Source organism: Lampetra planeri, chromosome 38 (assembly GCF_965212315.1).
Source record: "Lampetra planeri chromosome 38, kcLamPlan1.2.h2, whole genome shotgun sequence".
Lineage (NCBI taxonomy): Eukaryota > Metazoa > Chordata > Hyperoartia > Petromyzontiformes > Petromyzontidae > Lampetra > Lampetra planeri.
In genome coordinates, this window is record NC_136144.1 from 5,074,554 (window position 1) to 5,091,125 (window position 16,572).

At 53.1% G+C, this 16,572-nt stretch overlaps 1 protein-coding gene across 1 annotated transcript; it reads right to left on the minus strand.

Annotated features, from left to right (window-relative positions):
• Positions 1–190: 190 nt before the first annotated feature.
• METAP2 (methionyl aminopeptidase 2) lies at positions 191–15,273 on the minus strand. Its single transcript, XM_078612246.1, has 11 exons — positions 15,035–15,273; positions 10,730–10,861; positions 9,725–9,853; positions 7,995–8,115; positions 6,131–6,292; positions 5,181–5,362; positions 3,917–4,011; positions 2,967–3,063; positions 1,697–1,800; positions 1,018–1,133; positions 191–614 (listed from the first exon to the last, which is right to left on the minus strand). The coding sequence occupies exons 1-11, from the start codon at positions 15,192–15,194 to the stop codon at positions 362–364; spliced, it is 1,551 nt and encodes a 516-aa protein (XP_078468372.1). The 5' UTR covers positions 15,195–15,273; the 3' UTR covers positions 191–361.
• Between the last annotated feature and the right edge of the window lie 1,299 nt (positions 15,274–16,572).

A 16,572-nucleotide genomic window follows, 5' to 3' on the forward strand; every position in this document is an offset into this window, starting at 1 on the left:
AGCGGCGGAAGCGTGCGACGGCATTCTGTCGGTGGCGCAGAAGCTCGGTGGGGCGGGGGAGGGGGGGGGCGGTGTTGGGTGGGGGTGGAGGGGATTCGTCGACTCATGACGGAAAACGAAAGGGTGGAGGCGGCAGGACGATGAATCGACTTGGAACGGGACTCGGAGAGGGAGCGGGATACGCCGTCCCTTTTAAACCAACCGCACTGCAAACGTTGGCAAGCCAGAAGGGTAAACCGAACGGGGCGCAATGGGGAGTGTGCAGTGTTTTGTTTCTTGTAGTTGCTTCGTAGCGGCGCGGTTTCATCGCCTCCACCCCCCCCCACCACACCCGCCGCCCGTTGAGGGGGGGGGTGGGCCTTTAGTAATCGCTGCCCCTGCTCACGACCTCCTTGCACGTGGGCCGCAGCAGGATGGTGTGCTCGAACTGCGCCGTGTACGAGCCGCGGATGTCGCACAGCGGCGGGTACGCGTCCACCACGCCCATGTCGCACAGGTTCTTCAGCGCCAGCAGGTACTTGCTCTCGCCGAGGCGGTCCAGCCAGCGCCGGCAGAACGCCAGCGTGCCGAAGTTCTCGTTGATCACGCCCAGCAGGTGCTTGGTGCGCGCCAGCCTGTCCGGACGGGCGCGCGAGCGAACGACGGCACCGTTAAAACAGTTTCCAGCCTACGGGGCCTTTTTTTTTTACTCCTCCTGGGATCAAAAGTTGGGGGAGTTTTCGCATTCGCCAGACAGCGTCTCTCTTTCACACAGAAATAGCCGAGGCGAGCATCGCCCTCTCCTGGTCGTCCAGATTTCTCTCGCTCGCTCCAATCTCTCTCTTGCACTCAGCTGCAGCATATCGGCGCCATCGCTTCTGCCAGAACCCGATGACTTTCATCCCCCCATCTCGTTCAATCTCCCGCGCCTTCCCGAGAACGTCCCCCTTGTTAAGTTGCATTTGTTACCAGTGGGAGAATGAGTGAGGGATGGTGGGGCTGTGGGGGTGCGCGCGCAGCGCTGAGGTAAATAATTACCGGAGAGGCACGTGTCCCACGTCGAAGTTCTTCATGTAGTGAGAGCACTCCATGTCGTCATGCACGACGCCCTTGCCCGTGCTGCCAAAAGTCTCGATGGCGTACACCTCCCCCTCCTGCAGCACACACGCACGTACCACGCACGTACACCACACACGCACGTACCACGCACGTACCACGCACGTACACCACACACGCACGTACCACACACGCACGCAACACACATTTGAAAACAAGTGCACACGCACGTATCTTTATGCACAAAGATCCTCCGCCCCCCACCACCCCGCCATGTAGCCTTAACAGACTTTTGGTGCAAGTGCTGTTAGCGAGCACCAAAAGAAGGCTGGCACGATGCACGTGAGCTGGAGGTCTTAGGCCGGTCACCAATGACCGCGTGAAAAAACAGACAAAATTTGGTTCCGCACTTCATTTAGCTAAATTGCCAAGAATTACAACGATCAGCTTTGTCGTGTGATGAACATTACAGGCGGTCTCCGCCTGTAACGCAGATTGCGTATGTACAGCTCTGCGGCGTGCGCTTCTGCTGGGCCGTCCTACAACGCAGCGAACGCACACCGCTCCGCAAGATTTCCCCCCCCCCCGAACGGGTTCCTTGTCTCATGCCGCGGGACGGGGGGAAAAGGGGACGAAACCGACAAATAACAGCGGCGGTCACCTCCATCCTCGTGGCCTCTCCGCCCTTGACGATGGGCACGGTCTTGCCGGCGTGTATCCTGTACGGTCCGATCGAGTGTCCGTTCAAGTTCCTGATTGGCTTCACTGCAAGACAAGAAAAGGGAGCGGCGGCAGCGGTCGGACGGGTTAGTCCAGCTGTAAACGACGGTTTGCGAACCACTACCCCAACATCACTCGGGGGGTCAACGTCACTCGGGTGGGTCAACGCGCTAAACACCGGTTGGTTTAGTGTTGCTTCGCAAATGACACGCGCTGTTGTGTACACGTCAACCCCACCGACCGAGCGAAGGCCTCGCCACGCCGTGCGGGGCACGGGAGTTATTCGACTGTACTCAGCCACGCTGGTCACCGTGGACTGAAGGCCGGGAGAGCAGACGCTGGAGCATAGAAGTACGGGACAACAATGGATTATGCTGCACTGCCCACCACTTGTGCCCACAGCAGACCGAGGCTATTATCCCATTTGCGCCCGTCCAAGCGCTCTTCATTGTTGCATCCCGCTTCATTTGCGAGATCCGTTGAGAATGGGTGCATTGCGGCTGATTAGGTTCACAGTCTGTAACCCAATCGTGGACGTAAATTGAAGTTGAAACCTCGGATTTATAACCACGTGTGAAGCCCCTCTTTTGAGAATTCATCACAGAAACCGCCACAACGGTAATCGTCAGACTTCTTGTTTGTTGCAGGAAGCTGGGTGGCTTAGACGGGGGGGGGGGTGGTGTTACATTCCACAGCACTGAACTTTTGCGATGAATCTGCGCAAAACGTGCGACTGTAAAGTTTCGCTTGCGAATGCTCTCGCGCACGTTATTGAAACAATATCTTGCCGAGAAATAAATCTTTTATTTCGTTGTTGTTTGCACAATTGCGTCAATTGCTTTTTGTGCCCCCCCCGAAGATTATTCCGTTCCATGTACTCTGCACCCTGGGTCACCCCTTCCAAAGGGCACACGTATCGTCTCATCGGGTGTCACCACAGCACCGATGCCGGGCTAAGTGAACTTCAAGGCCGTCAGGTGAAGTGCGGGAGGCTCGTTTGCCGGCAGGGAGATCGCAGGACAGTGACCCCAGGCGTTGTGCGTTGACTGACTGAGTAGAACCGGCACATGCACCGCCTGTGCTGCCCACTGTACCAACTCGCCCGTGTTTTAGCGGCCCGGCGATCCACGCGTTGTTGCGAGAGCATCGCTCCTGCGCCCCGCGATGGAAGCGCAACACTGCCCGGCCACCGCCGCCGCGCCCCATCCTACCCTGATAGGTCTTTCCGTCGAGCTCCACCTCGTACGACTCCATCACCTCCTGGATGGCCTCGCCGATGTCGCACAGACGCACGTCGATGCCAGCCATCTGCAGACACGGGGGGTCAGGTCGAGAGGCCGAGTCGAGCGTTGTAAAACGTTAGCTTTTTAGCAACCTAGCTCGGCAGAGCACCGCAGTGTATGGTGGCTCGCAATGTTGGCGCAGCGATTCACGGTAATTCTCAGTGGTTCAGTGGTTGATAATGATTCACATTTTTTCACAATTGTGCAGTGGTTCACATTTTTTCACAAGTGGTGCACAATTTGTGCAGAGTTGTTCACAGTGGTTCGGGGTGGTTCACACTTGTGCACAGTGGTTCACAACAGTTCAGGCATTGTGCTCCGAAACCAACAACATAAGTGCGATTCCCTGAAAGGGCTAAACATGTGGAACGGTTCTGGGAAACCCCTTGCTCCCATGACAAACCCACACTGACCAACGTGGTCAAGTATAGCCAAACAAAAACCCACCACTGATATGATGACATTTGAAGGATTTCAACCAGTGGTCGTTTGTAAAAGGGCTGTAAATTAAGAATTTGCTATATAATACACCTATACATTCTAAGCACGTATTTATTTTAAATCACACGTGCACGTATGCACCACTTGTCGGCATCTACTCTATTTACAGAATTGCAACAAGCAAACATCACGTCCAATCACATCGCTCGCCTTTCGCCATAAGCGGCAGCGCCAAACACGTGCCATGTTTCATGCATGCACTGAACGGAGAAAACATTGTGGACAAATAACCCCTCCGTCTCTCCCTACGTTAAAACTATCAACACATCTCTGACAATACCCATCAGCCGCCACGGCCTTCTAGGAGAGGAGTGCATTATATTCTGGGGACCGGCTTCGACACACAGTGTCTCATCCGCCACCACCGAGACGCTTGCCTTTATGCCGGTGTTGGTGGCTGCCTTCACGGCCTCCAGGAGTTTGTCGTATCTCGGGTTGAACGTGACGGTGAAGGCACAGTCGATGATGCGACCTGCCAGGACACGGCCACACGGAATCACGCCGCGTCACAAGCTCGCGCACACACAAACTCTCTCTCGCAGTGCCGGCCAACCGAGCTTTCGCCCGCCACGATCGCCACCGGCGATATGGCGTTCTTGACACTTTTTAACCGAGGCTGCAAGAATTCATGCATAAGCTCCATCCATCTCTAACAGAGGGGGCTGGGGGGGATGGGCGCACACACAAACTCTCTCTCGCAGTGCCGGCCGACCGAGCTTTCGCCCGCCACGATCGCCACCGGCGATATGGCGTTCTTGACACTTTTTAACCGAGGCTGCAAGAATTCATGCATAAGCTCCGTCCATCTCTAACAGAGGGAGCTGGGGGGGATGGGCGCACACACAAACTCTCTCTCGCAGTGCCGGCCGACCGAGCTTTCGCCCGCCACGATCGCCACCGGCGATATGGCGTTCTTGACACTTTTTAACCGAGGCTGCAAGAATTAATGCATAAGCTCCGTCCATCTCTAACAGAGGGAGCTGGGGGGGATGGGCGCACACACAAACTCTCTCTCGCAGTGCCGGCCGACCGAGCTTTCGCCCGCCACGATCGCCACCGGCGATATGGCGTTCTTGACACTTTTTAACCGAGGCTGCAAGAATTCAAGCATAAGCTCCGTCCATCTCTAACAGCGCGGGCTGGAGGGGATGGGCGACGACAACGCTCGTGAAAAAGATCCATATCCGAACAAAACATTAGCGCAAAGTTGTGTTACTTTAACACGTAGGCTTTCGGGGTTAGATTGCGTTGACACGGCTTGCACACCGGTGCAACAGCGGCCGCCGTTCGCCACTTAACAGGCAGTGACGTCACCACAGCACTTGTGCCAGGCTGTGTGTGCTTTTGAGGCCATGCCGGTGCACACAAAGACAAAGATCCCCGTATAGCCTCAACAAACTGTTGGGGCAAGTGCTGTCAGCGACCACCGATGAAGGCCGTCACAGCACACGAGGGGGTGGGTAGCCAGCTCCACACGGCACCAGGTACTCAATTGAGGCTGAGTCAACCAGGACCGGTTCAGAAAATCGCCAACTGTGTTGGCCGCGAGCGTGAATCGAACCCGGACCAGCCGGGTTCGTAGGCCGGCGCGCTAACGACCGGCACGCGCACGCCGACGCACGAGAGGGAGCGAGCGGCTACCGTTGATGTGCGTGCCAAAGTCGATCTTGCAAACGTCGTCGGTGTGCAGCAGCGTAGCGTCGCCCGCGTTGGGCGTGTAGTGGGCCGCGCAGTTGTTGAGCGAGCAGCCCGTGGGAAAGGCGAGCCCGGCCTTGAGGCCGTTCTCCTTGATGAGCCGCCGCGAGCAGCCCTCCAGCTTCTCACTGAGGACAAAAGGACCCGCCCCCGTCGCGTGGTCTCAACAGACTGATGGGGAAAGTGCTGTAAGCGAGTAGCGAGCACTGATAAGGCACACGAGGGGGTGGGTGGCCAGCATCACGCCCGGCCGTCTTTGTATCCCTGGTGGCGATGTTTACACACTGCACCTAGGTACTCATTTGAGGCCGAGTCGATCAAGCAGAGGGCCAGGGCCTCATTAATATAATCGTCACTGGTGTTGGCCGTGAGCGGGAAACGAACTCAGGCGCCGGGCTCGTAATGAAGGCATGCTAACTACTACAGTACCGCTCCCCACTCCCAACACACGCACGCATATGTTCCTTTTAAAGAAATTAACTGAATGCACGTGCCGCCGGCACATTTTATGCGAATGACATGTGATGACGACGACGTGGACTACAATGAAGACAATAACTAATCATTTCTGCAAACGATGAGAAACTCATACTCTTTGGGAAAGCGCTTTCCCACCTGATGACGGACGCTTTTGTTGCGCACAAACGTCGTGATTTAATTTAGTTGTTTTCATTAAATTTTACATGGAACAGTCACGAAAGCTTCAAATCTAGGATGAGAAACTCATTGTACATACCAGCGTGTGCCGGCCGGATTCGGATAAAACCCAACACCCTCACACACCACACACATCTAACCAGACAACAACAGACAACCACACACAAACAGTGGAGCTGCTGCTAATTGTTTCCCCTCCATGTGTGTGCACGCGCACGTGCCACCGCGCGGGTACCCACCAGATCTCGATCATGCTCAGGCCGGGCTTGATCCACGACGTGACGTACTTGCGCACCTGCCGATGCGCCTCGGCCGCCTGCCGGAAATCCATCCAGTCCTCCTCGTTGGCCTGGTCCAGCGCTCGCTTCTCCTCGCTCGTCGTGCGCCACGACGCCACGCGTCTACGCAGCGCAGCGCGCGCACAAGACGCCGCACGCCAGAGGTCACAAACGGGTTTTGATTCCTTACCCGTACCCGGCCGCACCAGGGTCGCAAACGGGTACCCATACCCGGCAGGGTATGGGTACCCGTACGCTACCCGTACCCTACCCGAAATGAGTGACAAACGGTTACTCACCGGTGACTCACGGCCTACCCGTACCCGGCCGCACCAGGGTCGCAAACGGCTACCCGTACCCGGCCGGGTACGGGTAGCCGGGTATCGGGTAGGGTACGGGTATCGGTTACCCGGTTGCGACCTCTGCCGCACGCTCCCCGTGTCATACATTGTTGCTGCTGCTGGTAAATTTCCCCGTGACGATCAGACTCACTTTTGTTGAGCTGCCATCTGTAATCGGCTCGCTTCTGAAAGCAAGTTAATACCTCACTCAGTGGGCTTTGCCTGGTAGGATGGGGATGGTTGAGTTTTATTTGTATGTTTTTGGGCGACTTGGTTGCCTGCCCTGCACTTTGCACTCATATCGTGTTTTAGTATTGTTTGTTGTTGTATCGCTCTTAACCCGTGTCCCTACTGGACGTTTATGAAACGGAGCTTCATGGCTCATCAGATTCCTCCAGTATAAATAAATATTCAGATTTAAAAAAATATATATAAATATATATATAAATACCACCTTGGGCCGGGCCAGACCACAGCGCAAGCGGGTATTGGGCTGGTGCCATCCCAGGCCGATGTTTAAACACCACACACGGTGCTCGTTCAAGGCCGAGTCGACCTAGGGAAGGCCCAGGACCGGTTCGGATAATCTCCACCGACGTTAGCGATGACCTATAGTTGAACTCGGATCGGAAGGGTTCGTAACGCAGGGCTCTAAACGACTACTCCACGTGTGCTCATGCACTCGCACATGCCCACGCCTTCGCTGACACGCTCAAAATCGCTCTCGCGCACGTACACGCACGCACGCGTTGCCAGCGGTGCGAGGCTTTACAAGAATACTCAACGGGGATCTCAAACAAGTCGCAACATCTTTACAAGACCACAAAAAGCCTCGAAAATGGCGTGCCTGGCAATTACTCCAAAATCGCTTAAATCACACAGCTTGACTGTTTAAGGGGGCGTGGTAACCATTTACACAGCATCCCAGAGTCGCATGACCCAACGTGTATGGCACAGCCCTTTTTGTCCATCAACACGTTGATCAGTGTGCATTGAGTGTGGGTGGTAAATAAGTTTGGAGACGAGTACGCAGACACACAGACAACAACGGACTTTGTTGCAGCGGAGGGACGCCAAGGCGGCGAGTTTACTCCCTCGCCTGGTACGCAGGAGGTCGTCACTTTGATAACGAACCTGACGCCTGCTATATATTTGGAGTATGCGTGTGTCTCTCTCCCTGTGGTGGTCGTGTGGATTTTTCTCCGGGTCCTCCGGTTTTTCCCTCTACATTTAGAATCGACTTGCGTTTAGAGTATTTGCCCGTTATACATTTCCACGCGATGATAAGCCACTTTGTGGCCGGGTAGCTTCGGGAAAAAAAGAGCTATGTAGCTCAGTGGGCCTTGCCTGGTAAAATAGAAAAGAGTGAGGACACAATGCATTCCTGGAAAAAGTTTAAAGTTTTGGAGGGATCGGAGGAACAAGGGCGAGAGAGTGCCATCGCGTGGCCAATGGGAGTCCTCAGGCGTCTGCCACGCACTCACCCGTCCTGGTCCGGCGGGTATTCGCACTCCTGGCCCCTGGGATAGACGCCGTTGCCGTACAGCTCGCATATGGGGATCGTGGGCGGGTCCGTCTGAGCACACGCCACTCCGTCCTTGGACACTGGAAACCAACGAGAAGGAAACTAATTAAAGTTTGTTGCGACGGGCCTCCCACCAGGGTTAGCCAAGCAGAGCTGGGTGGGGGCTGCAGTCCAATTACGGAAGTTATCGACGGGCCTAACAATTATCGGTTTGATTACCCAATAAATCAGATTACAGAAAATGTCTCGCCACGCGTGCCATTGGGACGGGAGGCGATCGGTGGGGGCTTGGCAACGTCAACCAAACTCTAGCCCTACCCCTAACCACAGTAAAACCGCAAAGGAAGTAGTTGATTACATTTTGTTTCTGTTTATAAACATAATCGACTAATCGTCCTAGCTCTTAAAAAAAACCTTGCATCTGCAGTCCGCATCGGTGTTTTTTCTAGGTGTCCATGAATCCGGTATATATAGTCTTGCTTTACCGGCCAACTGGTGTCATAACGTATCATACTGCAATTATTCACTCCGCTGAGAGGGCAGAGAGCCGAGCTGGCACAGCTCAGAACCCAGGGGGCAAACTCAGGGTGCCGCCTATAATTACAACAGGGCTCACAAGTTTATTGAGCTTTGCTTGCAGTTGCAATTTATTTAGCTCAGTCGGTAAAAGCCACTGAGGGTCTTGAGGGGTTTTTTTTCCATTCCCATCCCGTTGTAATGTGCACCGATGCCTACTTTATTGAGGGAGATATTGGCACGTAAAATAAAGATCGATTGGGTTGATGGTGCCAGCCTGGTCACCGACAGCAGAATAACAGACAAATGATACGTATGATTCTCCCCATAAATTTGAGAAATTCAAGCCCTGAGAATACAAATATTAGTGTTGCTGTCATCTGCCGAATATCCCTCTGCGATAGGGTTTGTGGGAAATTTCTGCTGCCTTACTGCACGCACCAGAGGTCAATTATAAAAGGGTTCTCAGGAGGGAGCTGCGACATTCGCTGGCTGAAAATCAAAATTACACTAAACAAATCCAAGGAATATTAAGCGGCGTAAACTTTCAATGCAAGACAAATGTCAAACTTCGATTTAAAGCTTTCGTGACTGCAGGGATTCATCTTCTTGGTTCTTTCGGTCAAGTCACGTAGAAGGGAAGTAATAAAATAATAAAAATAAAACATAATAAAATAATTCTCACGACGTTTGGGCCACAACGCAAGCAGCCGTCCTCAGGTGAAAACCAGGTCTGTTGAGGCGACAGCGTCTGAATGAAACAGCACACGTGCTTGGAGCATGTATATAAGCTGGGTTGGAAGGGGGGAAAAAAGGGCGCCTTGACAAAATATGCATATCAAATATGCTAAATTCCTCTTGATATGCATATTCTTTTGTCAAGGCGCCCTTTTTTCCCCCCTTCCAACCCAGCTTATATACATGCTCCAAGCACGTGTGCTGTTTCATTCAGATGCTGTCGCCTCGACAAACCTGGTTTTCACCTGAGGACGGCTGCTTGCGTTGTGGCCGAAACGTCGTGAGAATTGTTTTATTATGTTTTATTTTTATTATTTTATTACTTCCCTTCTACGTGACTTTACCGAAAGAACCAAGAAGACAAATGTCAAACTCTCAGCTCCTCGACTCAACCCAACTCTCAACAACTCTCAACTCGACAACTCCTCGACTCACCCTTCTCTCCCACGGGCGCGCTGCCTCCCGGGACCGGTGCCACCCCGGGCACCACCCCCCCCTTCTTCTTCTTCCTTTTCTTCTTCTTCTTGGCTGCGCCCGTGTCGCCTTCGCCATCGACCTCACCGTCTGGGAAACAAAACAAGCAATTAACGACGACAACGCAACAGCTAGTACAATCGCGGCCGAGAAACGCCCACGTAATTGGCACAATGGACGTGCGCCCGTGTTCAATCCGCTGTGCCGACATGTTGAGTTTTCGTACAGAATAAGAAGTCTTTCGCCTAATCAGGAAAACTGCAATGAGTTCCAATGCCAGCCAGTTTATTTTCGAGGGAATGTTTCTTCCTCTTGGTTCTTTCGGTAAAGTCACGTAGAAGGGAAATAATAAAATAAAAAAATACAACATAATATGTTATTATTTTATTTTAGTATTTCCCTTCTACGTGACATTACCGAAAGAACCAAGAAGATGAATCCCTGCAGTCACGAAAGCTTTAAATCGGAATGTTTCTTGTGCGAGAGGAAGCCAAATAACCCAGAGAAAAACCAACACATTCGAGGTGATAGTCAAGGCTTTGCACAAAACAGGTCAAGCACCCTTTGATGTACTACCACCTCTTGGCTCCCTCACAGTCCTACGGGTTTCGAGGCCCCCAAAATATCTTCGTGACCCACACAACCGTTGCCTTCAAAACAACGGATTAAAGCCATGTACCAGGGAGGATAGGTGGAGCAGTTTTTTTTAGCCCTGGCCCTCTGATATGAGGGAGCCTCAGAAAGGTTTGGGGGGGGTGGGCGCCCCTTAAAAGAGGGGGCCTCAAATTGTGTTTTTCCTCGGGTTTCCAAAAACCTTTTGGCGGTGCTTGGAAATGCCCCCCTAAAAGAATGGAGACTGCACAAAGCCACGGTGGTGGCCACCAGGGACGGGGGAAGCCACGCGAGACTCAGTCAGTCGCCGTCGAGCGAGCGAGCGGCGAGAAGTGCGGGGGGGCAGGGCACCACCTTCATCCCCGTCCTCCTTCTCTCCAGCGCCGTCGGCGACGGCAGGAGCAGCTGGGGACGCCAGCTGCTCCGCCGTCTTGGGTGCCTCCTCGACTCCGTCTGCCGCCGGTGCCTCCTTGTCAGTGTCTCCGGCTGGGCGGGGGGGGGGCAGAGGACACCGTTGGTGTGGTCAGGGTTCAGGTTCACACGAGCACCTGGATGGCAAGTTGGTTGGGGTTTTTTGTAAATCTAGGGAGTGGATCACCTGTTTGGTTAGGGTTAGTGGTGAGGCTAGGGTATGGTGAGCTAGTTTAGTTAGGGGTAAGGTTTGGTTCGCTAGTGGTTAGGAGGTAGGGCTAGTGTGGTTAAGGCTAGTAGTGCTAGGTTTTCGAGCTACAGTCTGGTGAGCGAGTGTGGTTAGGGGTAGGGCTGGAGTTTGGTTGGCTAGCGTGCTACACACACAATTTTATCCCTACCTCCAAAAAGACGCCACCACTTTTTGAGGTCACGTCTAATGCTGCGCGTTGAGTGTTTACATCACTAGCGCGAGCGTGGGCACGCACAAGGGCGGGTGTGCACCCTCGCATGACCCCCAGTGGAGTTGTGACAATTTATAACGGTTGACAGCCGTCAGGGGTTTGAGAGGGGATTTGCAACCTCCCTAGGGCAGCTCGCACCCTTCCCAAAACCCCTGTCGCGAGCGCTGTGAATACCGTCCAGGCTTCCCTCGCTTCGTGTTGAAATTCTTTCGCACCGTACCGTAGACAACCGTGATAATCGGAATTAGATGCCTTCTAAGAGAAGGGCGCAGCACAAAGCAAAACTGCACGGGCCAGCTGCCTGCCAAGTAGCGCATACAGTAACACACACGTCCGATCGCTTAGACCAGGGGTCGGCAACCTGCGGCTCCGGAGCCGCATGCGGCTCTTTTGAACCTTGACCGCGGCTCCGGGGCGGATGCTAGCGAGGGGAGGAGGCGCACTGTGACACCTGCTCTGGCGTTGCCGCTGCTGACAGGTCGCCGCTCAGCTCCACACTGCCCGCCCGGTGACAGGCAATAACGTTGCCGTTGCTTTGTCACATGTTTGGAAGAAGTAAAAACCTTCCTGGGCAGCAAAGAGCTCACCTTTGCTGAGCTGGAACAGCCAGAGTGGCTGGAAAAATTACATTTTATGGTAGACATGACAGCACATCTAAACACGCTAAATACAACCCTTCAGGGGAAAGGAGGCACAGCCCTGCGCATGCTGGAGGAGGTTTTGGCATTCGAGCGCAAGTTGACAGTGTTTGTCAAAGATTTACAGAGAGGTACACTGTCTCACTTTCCCTCTTTGAGAGAGTTCAAACAAAGTCATGATACGATAAATTTGGAATATTTCAAGTCTGCAATCACCACAATGCAAAGTTCGTTTGGGAAACGATTCTGTGAGTTCAGAGAGGAAAAAACGACATTATCCTTCCCTGTCACTCCCCTGGCGATCGATCCATCCCTATTGAATATGACTGCATTTGCAGGTGTAAGTCAACCTGATCTTGAGATGGAACTGGCCGATATAGCCGACAAAGATATATGGGTGTCCAAGTTCAAATGCTTGACCGCTACTCTTGAGGATGTTGCCCGTCAGAAGGCCATTCTGGCTCAGAATCATAAATGGAGTGATATTGAAAACCTTCCCAAACAGGACAAACTTGTATTCGAAACATGGAATGCCATCCCCAACACTTATATAAACATGAAAAAGTATGCATTTGGAGTCCTGTCGATCTTCGGCTCCACATATGTATGTGAGCAGGTCTTCTCCAACATGAACTATATTAAAAACAAACATCGATCACGCCTCACAGATGACAGCTTGCAAGCCTGTGTGAAAATGAAGGTGACGTCTTACAGCCCTGATGTGCAGACACTGTGCACTGAGGTTCAGGAGCAAAAATCCCATTAACCAGGTAATTTAGCTATTAATTTGCAAAAATATATTTTACATTGTTAAGTGAAAAAGTCCTTTTTTTATTCAGATTGACAGCTGACTGCACGATCCTGTATATAGCAATAAGGTAAGAAACAATATATGCAGTGTTATATTTGTTTTAATAGTTGCAATGGTTTTGCGGCTCCCAGTTTATTTTTTCCTTCGGAAACGGGTCCAAGTGGCTCTTTATGTCTTAAAGGTTGCAGACCCCTGGCTTAGACGCACGTGAGTAAATTCAAAACGCATGTAATGAATTTATGCTAGAAATTGGCAAGCCGCAAAATCACACAAACCGAACCCGCATAAAGCAAGGTAAAGCTGCATATTAATTTGTTATTGCTGACTTTGAGGTTTGTGAACAAAGGGAAATTTGTGTTTAACAGCAGATAATTTACAAAATCAATCTCTTTATTACCAATAGAGCCAATACCATTGTTTAATCGTGTGAAATGTCAAAGACCAAAGCTGTTGTTAACGAGCACCGCCAATACTTTCCAAGTTAACATTTTATAACGACAGTTAATAAAGTTATACATTTGCGAATACGTTGCAATCATTTGCCAAACCACTTCTGGATGCATCGCATCGTTTGACCATACTTCACCGTGCGGGCCAGTGCAAGTTTGGGAAGAACGATTCACATCTCACTCACCAGCGATGTTAGCCGTGGTTCGGAATCTAACTCGGGTTGCCAGGTTCATATATTCAACGTTGAAGTTTATAATAAATCACGACGTTTCGGGCGCAAAACAAGCGTCCATTGTACCTACGTGACTTTACCGGAGAAACAAAGAGTATGGATTCCTGCAGTCACGAAAGCTTCAAATGAAAAATGATTGAAGTTTAAGTTGAAACTTTCCAAAAAATCTGTGCGCATTCCAGTTTGTAGCATTTTTTTAAAAAAAGCACACTATTCAACCCCAAGTGAAGTCACGCTAAGTGATGCGTGGTGTCTAACTGGTCTTAATCTTACCATAATCTCCAATTTTAATAACAAAAATCTGCTTCCGTACAAGTACAAGGCAGCTCTCATCCCACGCTATTTTACAGCAGCCGACGAACTTCATGGCGTACCCGCCACTTTCACAGTACTAATAAAATTTGTGTTTGTAATTAAAACAGATTTGTGGTCGCATGACAAGTACTGCTATTCACACGTCTATGACCAAATCACCATTCGTTACGCGCCCTCACTTTTGCCACACCTCGGCAGCGGACCCTGGTTAGTCCTTACCACGGGTAAATCGCCACCCTGCGAAACACAGTTGTTATAGGCCGTTACTGGGCTATGCATGCTGTTGGAGAAAGAGCAGCGACACAGTGTTGTACGCTACTACGCTCAGACGCCCTATGCTGTCTGACCTTCAATCCACAACCGACACAAGCCGGGGGTCACGTAAACCGTCAGGTCCAGCAACGCCGTGCCCAGCAGTGGACTGGCAATCAGACTCAGGAGGAATCCGATGAGCCATGAAGCTCGTCTTTCCCACCACAGATGGCCATTTTTGGGGCTGTGCGTGTCCATCGCCGCCGTTGCCTCTATCAGCTGTCGAACAAAGACGACGGCGCCCTTCCAGATGCGCTCCTGTGGCCGTCTGGAACGCTCTCGCTTCCGATATGAGGAAGTCACTACTACATACCTGTCAACCCCTTATCAGTTTCATTTATTTGGTATAGCCCTGTGAGCCATTTAGAGCTTATTGGTCACCCCGTGTCACTAATAAATCTCAACGTTCATCCTTACAAAGTCCCATCACAAGGGAGCAACACTAACATTGTATGTATTTCATTGCCCGTATTGAAACGGCTGTACGCCCTGTGGACATGAAAACTTCCCCGTAACAAGAATACGCGGCTAAAGTGTTTGGGTTTGACAGCTGTGCCAGTGGAGAGCTACGGCCACTTCCAAATCATCATAATCGATAAACTCGTTTCTTCAGATCAAGATCAAATCAAAATCTTTCTGCAGAACTGATTTTTGCCTTTACTTTGTCGTATCGCCCCACCCCTCCTCCTCGCCCGCACCTCCGATCAGCAACCACGGTTGCCTACGCAAAGTTCAACACACGCGCGCGCAGACACACGTGAACGCATGACACGCGACATGCGTGTCATGCGTTCACGTGTACACGACATGAGATTAACATGGGGGGGGGGCGGTGGAGGCCTCAACCTCAATACCCTACACTCGATAGGCGACCGCGCCAGTAACGCGGCGCGCGATTGGCCCAACGGCTGTCGCGAGAGGCCCGCCGACCAATGGCGCGCGTGCACAGAGCGTCGCGGTCCCCATCCGCTGTAGCAAAACTAAACGCGGGAGAGGGCTGCCTCACGGCCGACGCAAGTGACTCGTTACCGGCCTTCTTTTTCTTCTTCTTTTTCTTCTTCTTCAGCTTCTGCGCCCCCGCCGACTCGTCCACCGCGGCGGTGGCGTCGTCCTCCTCCTCCTCCCCCGCCTCCTCCTTCTCCTCCGCCTCCTTCTTGCCGTTCACCACGGGCCGCTCTGAGTCGTCCATCACAGCCAAAGCGTTACCGCGCGCGGTGCACGCTGGGAAGAGGCGGCGGTGGGGTTTGAGGGGAGGGGTGGAGGGGCGGGGACTAAACGGGTGGAGGGGGGTGAGGGGGGGAGGGGGGTGAGGGGGGTGAGGGGGGTGAGGGGGGGAGGGGGGGAGGGGGGTGAGGGGGGGAGGGGGAGGGACTAAACGGTTGGAGGGGTGGAGGGGGGTGTGGGGTGGAGGGGGGTGAGGGGGGAGGGGTGGAGGGGGGTGAGGGGTGTGGGGTGGAGGGGGGTGAGGGGTTGAGGGGTGGAGGGGGGTGAGGGGTGGAGGGGGGTGAGGGGTGGAGGGGGGTGAGGGGTGGAGGGGGTGAGGGGTGAGGGGTGGAGGGAGGTGGGGGTGAGGGGGGTGAGGGGTGGAGGGGGGTGAGGGGTGGAGGGGGGTGAGGGGTGGAGGGGGGTGGGGAGAGAGGGAGGTGGGGAGGGGTGGGGAGGGAGGTGGGGAGGGGTGGGGAGGGGCGAGGGGGAAGGTGAGGAGGGGCGGGGAGGGGAGAGAGGTGGGGAGGGGCGGGGAGGGGGTGTGGGGTGGGTCTCTATCACGGGCTTTATTTGGTGTTTCCACCGTGGTGCTTTGGTAGAAAAGGAGGGAAGGCTCCCTATTGGTCAACCATGTTATGTAATGCTGATGACCTAGTGATTGCTGCTCACTCAGAGGAGGAGTTGGAGGCGCTGCTTCTGAACCTGGAGCTTGCCACTAAGAGGTGGAGCCTTGCCATCAGCCCCACCAAAACTAAGCACCTGTCTGGGTATGTTGTGCTACCAAACACTCCACCCCCTCACCTCCCTATTGGTGATGGAGCAGTTGTGGAGAGAGTCGAGAATTTTCCAGACCCGGGCAGTGTGCTCATGACCAGCTCCGGTTTGACAGCAGAGGTCTCACTCCGAATCAGTCGAGCGGCATTATCTTTTCATCAGCTGCGCAACGCTGTGTGGAAGCTACCTGGTCTCTCGCTCCGCACGAAGCTTCGGGTCTTCTCGACCACGGTCATGCCCTCCCTTTATCTATGCTTGTGAAACGTGGACCCCCCTAATGGAACATTTGCGCCGCTTAGAAACATTCAGGCTGGCATGCGTACGATCCATCCTGGGTTTAACCAGGCTGGATTGTGTGAGGAGCTCAAAAATCCTTGAAAGATCTAGACAAAGTCCCATCTGTGAGCTCCTCCGGCAGGCAAGGTTGCGTTGGCTGGGGCATGTAGCCCGCATGCCCAGCCACCGCATGCCCAAGCAGCTTCCGTTTTGCCGCATAGAGGGGGATAAACGGGCACGGCACGGGCTGGAGAAGAGTTGGAGTGATGTGGTACGGGAGGGTGAGGAGCTGAGTGGACTTGCCGATGACC

What these genes read in the sequence shown, in the direction of transcription:
- METAP2 (XM_078612246.1), bottom strand. Translation starts at nt 15,194, where the DNA reads ATGGACGACTCAGAGCGGCCCGTGGTGAACGGCAAGAAGGAGGCGGAG. An exon ending in CTTTGGCACGCACATCAACG is followed by an intron (nt 4,012 to 5,180) that starts GTAGCCGCTCGC and finishes GTGTCCTGGCAG; the next exon opens with GTCGCATCATCGACTGTGCC. An exon ending in GTGGGACACGTGCCTCTCCG is followed by an intron (nt 615 to 1,017) that starts GTAATTATTTAC and finishes CCGTCCGGACAG; the next exon opens with GCTGGCGCGCACCAAGCACC.